General features: G+C 45.3%; 1 protein-coding gene across 1 annotated transcript in view; it reads right to left on the bottom strand.

Annotated features, from left to right (window-relative positions):
* EPB41L4B (erythrocyte membrane protein band 4.1 like 4B) overlaps positions 1-12,727 on the bottom strand; it is a 729,970-nt gene that overhangs the window by 192,646 nt on the left and 524,597 nt on the right. The window contains exon 6 of the mRNA XM_085606843.1: positions 4,996-5,048. Within this exon, the coding sequence (XP_085462969.1) occupies positions 4,996-5,048 (53 nt within the window). The remainder of the gene's footprint in view (positions 1-4,995; positions 5,049-12,727) is intronic.

Here is a 12,727-nt window from a genome sequence, read left to right as displayed (position 1 = left end):
AAAATATTCACTAGTCTCCATGGAAAACTATGGCCTCCTAGTGTCAGAAAGCGGCCAGAAGCCTTGTGCCTGAAAGGAGGTGGTGCCCCAGCTATTCTAGAACTAAAGTCCCCTCCCGCCAACTCCAAGCTAACCTGACAACTACTTCAAGAAAGGACTGTTTAAAAAATGGTTAAAAACTCACTCAGAGTGCGCACAGAAGCCTAGAAGAACACTCTTGGCGTTGCATAAAGGATAGCGCCAAATTTGGAGTGTAGGTGAACTCGCAGCGGAGCTCAGCTGCACTAAGGCTGGTGCTGACTTTTTGTATAGTGCCACGAGACTGCTTGAGTGTGGTGCTGCGCTATTTACAGACAGATAATAACATCCAAACAAACTATAATAATGAACGCCCTGCAGGGAGCTCTCCTGGGTAAGGAAGTCCTTGCACAGCCAGTCAGTCAGTCCTAGCGGTAAAGAAAATAGAGCTGGGGAGCGATAGAAGCAGCCAGCTGACAAGACATCACCGCAGGGTAAAGTGATGGGAATTAATCCGATCCTTTTAACGGTTCAGGCCTGGAGCCAGGACTCGCCAGGACAGAGGGGCGTCCATGCTCGATCAAGCACTACCAATCACGTGCGATAATCTATCAATGCGTTTCACATGCCCTCCCACCCCGCTCTGAATGCGTGTCAAGGCAATCCTAAAGGGGGGCTGACAGCTGGGGGCAAAGCCGGTGAAGTGAGACCGAAGCAGGGACCCATTAGACATCACACAAGGGGGCGGAAGCAATAAGACAGAACGAGCAGGAGGCCAAACTCCTTAGCCAAGGGCGACTTCAAAGTCAAACATGTAGCCCGGTTCGCTCTGGGGAGGTCGCTGGCATGTATTCACTGTACTATTAAAAACAAGCACGCGAGTGGTGCGCGCACGCCACAGAGAGCAATATGTTTTCAATTATCGCGCCCGTGTCTGGGCACGATAACTCAAAACAGATGTCGCCCGTGAAGGTAACCGTAAGCAATAGGCCATGGGCGGAGCAAAGGCAGGACATGCACCCGCCTTTGCCCAATTGCGTGCTGGTTTTTTTTTTTTAGAAAGACGTACGCAAAGCCCAATAGCCTGTAACCAAAATCTGACCACACGCGTGTGATCAGATTTTTAAAGCCCCTTACAAAAGTCTCGCCAGAGCAACGCATGCGCGCTGCGTAGGCGAGACCTAATAAAAACAGCATATAGCATTAAACATAAGAATTACAGCATCAGTACATAGGAAAAAACAACATCGCAAGGGAAATAAAACTAGTAAATTACAGCATCAATACAGAGAGAAAAACAACATTGCAATGGGAATATATCTAAACAAGAAGAATCTAGAGCCCAGACCCAGGGATGGCAAGAGACACGAATCACTAGAGGGAAAGGAACAAAAGACTATAGAGAAAGACGGATAAACAATAATACCCATCTCCCTCCTCATATGTTGAAAAAATTCATAAAACTTAAAAATGTAACATCTCCATGTAAGGAGTAAAGTCAAAGTGGACAGAAGGGACTAGTACCCAACGTCCTGCCTCCACCCCAAGTAAGGGACAACGTGTACATGAATGAGGACTAGCGGGACTATTACCCAACGTACTGTCCCAACAAATTACAAGGGACAACTTGTGAAAAGAACGTGAAAATCTCCAATGTGAGGAGTCAGGCAGGATGAAAACCCTGCTACAAAAACCCGTGCAACGCAAGGCGTCTTATACACGCATGGTAAACCCCTGCAACAAAAACTAGTGCAGCGCAAGGAGTCTTAAGCATGCAGGGACCACCCCTGCAACAAACTCGTGCAGCGCAAGGTGTCTTAAGCATGCAGGGACCACCCCTGCCACAAAACCCAATCATCAACTCTAAAATGAGGTCACCAAATGTAAATATGGAAGAAAACCTCAAAAATGTACTCTTTACGTAGGAAGGTACAATGTATAAAAGGCGTACAAAAGGACTAAAAAAGACTCTAACCTTAAATGAAGTATTAAATGTGTATATTGCAGAAAACCACATAAAACGTACCCTTGTGTAGAGGTACTTAGAAATGACGTAGGAACTAACATACTCACAATAGTACAGTCACAGCTCTTTTCTATATTTTATATTACCAAAAATGCACCGTAATAAATATAGCACTTCAATATACAGATTTAAGCATAATCAGTCAGTCAAGAATCCTTTAGTTCGGCCAATATGACCATTACAGCAAAAGTTAAAAAAATATGTCACAATTCATACATATATGTTTCCAAGGTAAAGTGCATGTGCAATACAATATCAAAGAATTCCAAGTAAAAGTTCTAAAATATAATAAATACATTAAAATACACGTTTATGACATTTAAAATTTATAAAGGGTGAGGTTGGTACTAATGTGTAATCACAGAAAGGGGGTGAAGTGATCGAATTGGGCAGAGCCTGATTTTAAGATAGCTCGACGTACACACCACATGGAAAATAAGCCTAATGCATTTCATCAAAACTACACTTACATTATTCCATTGAGTTTTTTCTTGTAGTCCATCACTGCTTATTCATTGCAGTAGAAGTACTCACACTCGTTTGCCCGAAGGATATTTGTATTTAACTTTTTTTAAATCTTTGCAATCCGGCATAACTACAAATAATTCTGAAAAGGAGGTACTCTGTGCATTGAAAACTTTTCAAATAAGCCACCCCAATGTTTGTATGAGTTGCGTTTGATAACTTATTAACCAACTTCATAATTTTCAAATTGAATGTTCAAACAAAATGTATATTTTTTGTCTACAAATCACATCAACAGGATGCAAAACTATCTGTGCACAATTTCACCCAAGATAACTGTGCTAAAGCTTAAAGCCAGAATGCATGTACATGTTTGTATTGAGACTGATCTGATCAGGCTGTGTCATAAAGAAGTCTTGTGTGGGAAACAGCGACTGCACATTGTGACCAACCTTCATACATCTGGACCACAGTTGCTCATATATTTATGATACGGTTCATATCTCAATACAGTATTTGGGACTACTGACAACTTTTTTTAAATTTCAGGCGGCAAATCATTTGTGCCCACTAATGATCTTTATGATGAATATAGCCGTACCCGAAGAATTATTGATGTTGTACTTAAAACTATTTAATTATGTCTAGAAGTGTAGTTATTATCATCATTTAGCTATGCCACCTTTTCGAAGGGACACCATTTTTTTAAGATGGTTGCTCATCCTGCTCCTGCTCATTCCCCCTCCCAATTAAGATCACCATACAAGTCTTCTCAACCCACAGTTTTCATGGAGCACAGCACATTGTGATGCAACTGGTTCGATTTCTTAGAGAGCATGTACTGTGAATTAAACTTTAAATCGTGTTCCTCAAGTCGCTTTCTGAATGAAGCTTCCACTGGAAGTGCCGATGCAGGCTTGCCAGCACATTAATGAATTAGTCTGAGAACGTTCCATATTGTGTTTTGCATCTCTGGACTGCTGCTGCTGTGGAAGCTAATGGAAGATTTCTTTTACTTTAGATCTGGATTAGTGTTGTTCAACTGTTAATAATCATATTGATTCTGATTTGTCCGATATATGTTATCGCTAGTGATGCCCTGCTGAATCTGCAGTTTTTGCTCATTGCTTATGAGAAAAATGTGAATAAGAACCCCTGGTTTTGGGTGAGATGGAAGCCCTTCCTTTCCCGCTTGAGATACTGTCAGTGTTCCTTTGGAATCGGATAGATAGAACTTAGATGACGTCCCTTTTCTTCCAGAGACTCTGTCCTGTTTATTACAGAGAGACTTTCCATTTTCCTCTATCCCTTTACAAAGAGACTTTTTCTTTTCCTCCAGGGATGAGGTCTATTCCATTTATGATTTTTGCTGCCTACTGGGACTTGAATTAAAACTGATTTCTGGCTATGTTCCCTGTATCTGAGCCTTCTGGCATTTACTGCATTTCTCTGTACTGCCTATTTAGAGATCTTTGAAATGTAACTCTCACTTTTCATTGATCTAGAACTCAGTTACTGAGTGGTCCCAGTCACTATTTGATTTACTCTACTAATTGTTGGGCCATATCTTGTGCAGGGCAGTGAACTCTTATTGCTAGATCAAGAGTTCCAGAGGGAGATTTTGGGGGTGTTCGAAATATTAGGGCTCAGTAAAGTATTGGGGTTCGGACTCCCAAACAACTTCCAGATATAAGCTAAATTTTATACTTTGAAACACTGGCAAACATAAAATTCCTTTTCTTTAAAAGAAAAAAATACACTATATATTAAAATTAAAAGTTGACCACAGCCATTATTATTATTATTAATGCAACTTGTAGAGCTCACGGCTACCTCCAACGGAGGTGTCCCAGCGCTAACAGTGGGTGCAGAGTGGTAGTACCTGGTGGGGGTGGCTCTAAGGTAGACCGAAAAGGTTCTGAGTTGGCCTTTTGGAGGTGCTCCGGCATGGAGTTCCAGAGAGAGGCGGTTTTAAAAGCAAACGATCGACCATCCAACCTGCTTTTTTGAAGCGGGGGATGGCTACGAATTCCTGGTGATTCGACTTCAGAGTCCTAGTTTGATTATATTTGGGAAGTCTGAACTTCAAGTATTGGGGGCCAGTATCTCTGGTAGTCCTGTAGGCAAGGGTCAGCACCTTAAACTCAATCCATTGGTTATCCCATCCCAATGACGTGTTTCAGACAGCGAGTAACTTGCCAACAACTTTGTCTATGTTGTTAGCTTATTTTTTCAACTCGCTACAAAGACTTCAACATTGAAGTTTAATCCCGGAACTGAACAACTTTTTGCGAAAATCTGTTGAAATCCTAGACAGTTTGAAGTTACATGGATGGTACAGAGGATGCATTCATCTCTAAGGAGAGATATCTAAAAACAAATCACAATAAAGTTGCAGGGACATTTTAGAAGTTGTTTTAATATGAGTAAACAGCAAAACGATCGAATGTGTTCAAACACAGTTGTGGAAAAAACAAAATTCTCACCTTGTAGACACCAGGCAGCTAATTCCACTGCAGTTTCGTACGGGCATTTTAATCTGCACAAAAGAACACAGCAACTGATATGTGTATTTTCCAAATATTTTACATTCTGTTATTCAGCCATTAAAAACAATATTCAAAAGACATTTGTGACAGCTGACTGTCCAATTGAGCTTTCAATGTGTTCTTCACAATAAACCAACTTCCAGCATGAATAAGGTTAGTCTCACATACTATGGCTTTAGTATTTACTTCAATAACATTATTTGAGATTGGTAAAAATGTCCTGGGGCAGTGATCACTCATCCAAAATGACCCTGAAACTGTTAAACTAGTGCCTTCTATCATTTGAATTTAATTAAGAGTGCCTAAGACCGTGATATGCTATTCATCACACCTGTTAAAAAATACCCGGTGAATGAGAATTTAACTGGCTCCTTAAATAGCACCTATTACAATCGAGCCTTCAGAAATGGGGCCTACCATTTAGATTTGACGTTTTGGGCACCAAACTCTGCATGTTCAGGTATTTACTAGACCTTTTCCTCTTGAGCAAATTTATCTAGTTGAAATTTATTAGGGGTCTGGGATTTCGATAATTTCTAGTTAGGATAAACACTGCAACTTGCACCCCTACACAAAGACATTTGAAAAAGAACTGTCCATTAATGGAGGCATCAGTAATCAAGACAATAATAGCATTGGATCTGAAAAAAAGTTGTAATAACTCCAATGCCAAGGGTCCAGATGGCCCGAGAAATAATCAAATAAAACAAAGTATGGCATGGTGGGGCTCTGTTTTAGCAGCTTTAATCACATACAATATCGCAGAGATCTGGAGGTGATCTCTTATAGCTTCTATTTTCAGGGAAAAAGTTGACCCCAGCATCTCTTCCAATGACAAAACTCTCTCAATCTTTTGCCCTTCATTCAAGATGTTTTTCACAAATACTGATGGACAAACTTGACATGTGGCTTGAAAGTAACAACATCTTTACATGTATCCAAACTAGTTTTGCTACAGTAGGTCAACTGTGACCAATTCAGTTGCCCCTTACGCTCAAGACACCATGTGCATGCCCTAGACACTCTCACTGTACTTTGGTCCAGTTGGAACAATCGATTCTCTGGTTAAAGGGCTTGCAACTGATATCGTCTTCTCCATTGATCAACATATTAGCTGATCTTATGACCTAGGTCCTACTACCCAAACCCATTACATCTACTGGGACCATTATGCTATTTTTCCACTACGGGACATATATAAATCTGTAGATGCCTTGCTACAGGTAGGCACATCTTTTTCCTCTCCTCACAGGGGAAATATATGCGGTGAGTGTCATGCAGTATGCTGATGACCTGTTGCTGAGCCATCATAAGTGGATTGGATACAAAAGTATCTTTTAAACTTCTATCTTGAGCTTGCCTGCCACAAGGCCCTCCAAATAAATGTAAAAAAAATCAAGTGACGGTTGGTAAAACAAATTCAGGTGATCGGTGGTAAAAGCAGTGCTACATCACCTGGGTACATAGATATACTTAGTCGTTAGCAGACACAATCTATAATTGTATTTGTATAAATGTTGACAAGAAAGTGATATGGGGTTCTCTGTCTCAGGTCAAAATAATTTATTATCACTTCTGCAATTGCAGTGCTCCACAAATACTTAGTTCTAGATTTCAGGACATTCAGTGTGACCTTTGTTAGAAGGGCATCTTGTAAAAGTAAATTCAATTGCCACCTACAGTTCTCTAGTTTGGTTTGCAGTAACCACAATCACAGTAGAGAATTTTGAGGTCCCGTTGTGAAGAAGCTTCTAGGCCTAAGAAAGAGTTCATTTCAAACTGATCACGACGGAGACAAGACTTAAATCTAGTTGGGCAACTACTACGATTTGCAATAAAATAAAGTATATCAGAGTGCAGAAAGCTCCTCCTAACACCACATCTCACAGGTTAAAGTAATTAGTTATGAATTCAAGGAAGTACCAAATGCTAACTAGGATTTTGATTTAACTGCCTTGGGTTTAGTAAAACTTTAAACCATACAACAATTTCATACTGTAAGCTTAAGGATGTGTTCAAATAAGCTACACAGAAGCCATTATTTCCCTTTTTTAAACATGCCTTAATACACAATTTTTCATATAGGTGCTGTAACATGAAAACAATATCAAGTTTGAGAAACAGACATGGGTACGAGAAAGAAAACATTCAACAAAACAAGTGAGGCTTTAGAGGATCAAGGCATCCAAATGAATAGCACATGCATTAGTACCATGAGAAGAAACTGGCTATGCCATGTGCCACAGATTACAGACATACACATCATGGTTGAGTTTCTTCAGACTGGTCTTAGTTGTGTGGGAACAATTTACAAAGTTGGAGTGCTGCCATCAATGTTACTGTCTGTATAGTAACAATGGGGTAACCCTGTGTCCCTAAGAACCTGGGTATCTATATAGAAAGCTACCATTGGCTCTGTCAGGTGAGAGCAATTGCTTTAGAATTCAGGGGCTTAATCATACAACATACATTTATGCATTAGTCATTAAGTTGGAACGAGAAGACAGAAAACAGACAATTTTATGCTGCATCATATGTATTTGCTTGAAACCTTGTTATTGCATTATACGACATGGCTGTCAACAATTCACTTAATTCTTTGTTTTCATCACACTTCAGAATTAAAAATGTGCTTGATTTGTGCTTTCCTAATAGCTGATATATTTTCAAATATTTGTCCAGTTCATTAACAGCTATTTACATTTTGTTGTATGTTAGAAAGAAATGACATCCTACAGCCTTTCCTTTCATACTCCCTCTACCATAGCAAGCTTTTCAGGTAGTTGACTTAAGTAAAATCTCTCACTTTGCAGTTAGAGAAAATTAAACATCAATTTCCATTTTTTTTTAAAAAAGTAGCAATTTGTCAGAAGACATAGCCTGCCATTTGACCTCTGTCTTTGAATGTACAGCTAACATGACAGCTAAAAATAAACTTTACAGGCTCATTCGCCTTCTGAACTACAATATTTTATTTTAGGTGTTCTGTAGCACCCCCCACCCACACCCTTACTTTCAGCACCTAATGACTGGTTTATAATCCAACCTAGAAGTCAGGCTAAGCTTGAGACTGCCTCAGTTTGGGATTCGTTCTCAACATTAGCCTATTTCAGTAAATCAGATTTCCATCCATTTTAAACTCAGCCTATCATTGGACCACCAGTTGAAACCTACCTGTCATTTCACAGACAGGTGTCCAAGTGCCACAAGTTGGATCTCCCAGCTTTTGGCTAGACATCAGCATCAAGAGATGTGTATCCGCATTATTCATGTTTTGCCTGCTGGTTACTATTGACCAAGGTTAAGTAACTGGCTCTCGGAAAAGCCCACTTTTTGGGCACACCCAGACTATTTAACAGAATGCCCCTTGTTCCAAATCTAGGACTGGTGTTTGGGAAACTAGGGAACATGTCTTGCAACCACATGGGTGTTAAATAAGTTAGGTGCACATAACTGTATAGAAGGAACGTGAACCTGGCATTGCTAGACGTTCTAACAGTGTGCCCAAGCATGGCAGACCATTTCTGCATCCCACTTGCTCTGCAGAACAGTCGGAGCAGCATTAACAGATTGCTAGATAGCACTGCCCGAAGCATGCAGACAGGTGGATTCATCCACCTTGCATCCCCAGGTTACATTGACTGCTCAAGAAAGCAATGTGTGAGTGAGAAACTGACCTACTTGAATATTATTTTCTTCCCTGACATTGTCAAAATGTTGGAGGATCCTAGTTTTAAAAAGACCACCTATTCTTGTTAGGTAAGTTGTGCCCTTGTATTAAGATTTTAACTTCCTGAGTCAGTCGAACAAGTTACTTACCTTCGGTAACGATGTATCTGTAAGAAACATTAGTTAGTTAGATTCCTCACCTTAGAATATCCCCAGGCGTCAGACTGGATCCGGAAGATTTTTCGTCAGCAATACCCCTTGCGCGTCGCTAGGCGTCATCTGCGGCTCCGCGTCCGTCGTCGGCGTCGTGCGCCGGGATGACGTCGTCGGAGTACTTAGACGCCGCCCTCGCGCGCTGACGTCAGTTCTTGTGCATAGCCTTCCGCGCCAGGAACGCAGAGCCATGCAAAGACCGACACTGGTGCCAAAAATAAAATCTAGGGGCCTGAAAAGGATAACCTTAACCCTAGATGTCAGTTCGCAGAACGGGGAGGATGGGTGGGTCGGTGAGGAATCTAACTCCCTAATGTTTCTTACAGATACATCGTTACCGAAGGTAAGTAACTTGTTCATCTGAAAGAAACACGTTAGTTAGATTCCTCACCTTAGAATAGATACCCAAGCAATACCATCCCCGGTGGTGGGTCTGCGAACCAAGATCACACCAGAAAGTCCTGGAGGACAGAACGGCCAAAGAAGCCATCCCTCCGGACTTGGCTGTCAAGGCAATAATGCCTGGCAAACGTGTGGAGCGAAGCCCACGTTGCCGCCTGACAGATGTCCTGCAAGGGGACACCCCGTCCCAAAGCAGTAGTAGCCGCAGTGGCCCGAGTAGAATGGGCGCGCAGCCCAGCAGGAGGGTCCTTTTTTGCCAAGGAATAACAAATTTTGATGCACAAAACGACCCACCGAGAGATGGTCCGTTTGTGCACCGCTTTCCCCTTCTTAACACCCACGTAGCCAACGAAAAGTTGGTCGTCCACCCGGAACTGCTTTGTGCGGTCCAAATAAAAGGAGAGCGCACGTTTTGGGTCCAGACGGTGGAGCCTCTCTTCCTCTTTGGAAGGATGCGGAGGCGGAAAGAAGGTGGGCAAGGTTCAGACTGCCCAAGATGAAATGGAGTCACCACTTTCGGAAGAAAGGAGGGACGAGGCCGAAGGACAACCTTGTCCGGATGAACAGACAGAAAAGGAGGCTTTGAAGATAAATCCTGGAGCTCACTCACCCGTCTAGCCGAGGTGATGGCTACCAGAAAAGCAGTCTTAAGAGTCAGAAGACGAAGGAGACAATTGTGAAGAGGCTCGAAGGGAGCGCACATCAGGAATGTCAAGACAAGATTCAAGTCCCACTGAGGCATTACAAACAGAACAGGAGGGAACGTGTGAGTAATGCCCTTTAGAAAGCGTGTAACTACAGGGGACTTGAAAAGAGAAGGCTGATCAGGAAGCCGCAAGAAGGCAGAGATGGCAGCAAGATAACCTTTCAGGGTGCCCAGGGCAGAGCCCTGCCGGGCCAAAGAAAGAAGAAAGAGGAGAACCTCAGAAAGAGGGGCGGAAAGGGGATCCACAGCCTTTGCTGTGCACCATGCCACAAATTTGTTCCACCGGCAGGCGTATACCGTCTTTGTGGAGGGACGCCTGGCTGCCAGAATGATATCACAGACTTCAGGAGGCAAGTCAAATGGCATCAACTGCCGCCGCTCAATCTCCACGCATGGAGGTGGAGGCTGGACAGGTTCGGGTGGAGGACCGTCCCCTGCTGCTGCCACAGAAGATCCTCCCGAAGGGGCAGACGTATCGGAGGATCGGTCAACATACTGAGTAGCTCGGGATACCAGTACCTTCGTGCCCAGTCCGGAGCCACCAAGATGACTTGGGCCCGGTCGCGCCTGATCTTCTTCAGCACTCTGGGCAGAAGTGGTATAGGCGGAAAGGCGTACAACAGACCGCAACTCCACTCGTGACGAAAAGCGTCGCCGAGCGAGTGCCGCCTTGGAAATTCCAACGCGCAGAACTGCTGACATTGCGCGTTCTCTTCGGTGGCGAATAGATCTAACCAAGGCTCTCCCCACTGCTGAAAGAGACCTTGCGCCACTTCGGAGTTCAGACGCCATTCGTGATCCATCATGCACCGGCGGCTGAGTTCGTCTGCTCTGGCGTTCAGAGAGCCCGTCAGATGTTGAACCACTAGGGTGACGCCCTGGTGTTCCAGCCACGTCCAGAGGCGCAGAGCCTCCTGACAAAGGGTCCACGACCCCACCCCGCCCGGTTTGTTGCAATACCACATGGCGGTGGTGTTGTCCGTGAACACCTGCACGACACTGCCCCTGACAGAGGGAAGGAAGGCTTTCAGTGCAAGCCGGATCGCTCTCAACTCCAACAGGTTGATGTGGAGACGAGACTCCGCCGGAGACCAGAGGCCTCTGATCTCCGCCTCTCCCATATGGCCACCCCATCCCAGGAGGGACGCATCCGTCACTACGACATGCTCCGGTTGGGGAAGGGAGAGGCTTCTGCCCATGACCCAATTGCGGTCCGTGAGCCACCACTGCAGCTGCTGAGCAGTGCCCTCCGAGATCAAGACATGGTCGGACAGGTTGCCGTGATGCTGGGCCCACTGAAACTTCAGGTCCCACTGCAGAGCCCGCATGCGCCGCCTGGCGTGATGCACTAGTAGGATGCAGGAGGCCATCAGCCCCAGAAGCCGCAACACTAGCCTGACCGAAACCCAGGATAGAGGCCGAAAGATGGGAATCGGGGCCAGAATATCCCGGACCCGCTGTTCCGGTGGATAGACCCGGAACTGCGCCGAATCGAGAACCGCTCCGATGAAAAGGAGCTTCTGAGAGGGACTCAGGTGTGACTTCGGCACGTTGATGAAAAACCCCAGCAAATGCAGGAGATCCGCCGTAGTCTGGAGGTGGGAGACGACTGCCTGGGGCGAGCCCGCCTTCAACAACCAGTCGTCGAGATAGGGGAAGACTGGAACCCCTGATCTGCGCAGATGAGCTGCGACCACCGCCATCACTTTCGTGAACACCCGAGGGGCACTGGTGAGACCGAAGGGGAGTACGGTAAACTGAAAGTGCTCTGGGCCCACCGTGAACCGCCGGTGGGACGGCAGGACGGGGATGTGGAAATATGCGTCCTGCAAGTCCAACGCTATCATCCAGTCTCCGGGGTCTAGGGCAGCTAGAACCTGAGCCAAGGTCAACATCTTGAACCTTTCCTTCCGGAGGAAGGCATTGACGTTCCGGAGGTCCAAGATAGGGCGTAGGCCCCCTTTGCCCTTCTTGGGAACCAGAAAGTAGTGGGAATAACAACCACGACCTACTTCTGGACTCGGAACGCGCTCGACGGCCCCCTTGGCCAAGAGGGCGGAACTTCCTCGTGGAGAAGATTCAAATGATCCCCCGAGATACGGTGGTGCTGCGGTGGCATGGCTGGATGGGTCGTGTCGAAGGGGAGGGAGTAGCCCCTTCGGACGATTTGCAGCACCCACCTGTCCGATGTGATGGACCGCCAGTGGAGCAGGTGATGGCGAACTCTGCCGCCCACTGGCGTGGAATGGGCCGGAAAGCTCGGACTAGGAAGGTTTTGAGGCGGATGCTGCCGGGGTGGATGTGGACTGACCTCGTCGTCCTCCAAAACCGCCTCGGCGGAAACCACGTCCGCGACCGCGCGCAGGTTGATTCTGCGGCTGGTGGCTAGGCGTACGTGAGGAGGCACCCCTTCCTTGGCCACGAAAGGGGCGAAAGGCGGAAGTGTGCGACCGCGGGGCCGAGAGGCCCAGGGACTTGGCCGTAGCCCGGGAGTCCTTAAAGCGATTCAGCGCACTGTCCGCTTTCTCGCCAAAAAGGCGAGTGCCATCAAAGGGCATGTCCATGAGAGAGCTCTGGACATCACCCGAAAATGACGTGGACCGCAGCCAGGCGTGACGTCTAAGCGCCACTGAGGTAGAAATCGCCCTACCCAGCGAGTCCGTGGTGTCAAGCCCACAT

This window comes from Triturus cristatus, chromosome 5_2 (assembly GCF_964204655.1).
Source record: "Triturus cristatus chromosome 5_2, aTriCri1.1, whole genome shotgun sequence".
Taxonomy (NCBI): domain Eukaryota; kingdom Metazoa; phylum Chordata; class Amphibia; order Caudata; family Salamandridae; genus Triturus; species Triturus cristatus.
This window is presented reverse-complemented; position numbering and strand designations above follow the sequence as displayed.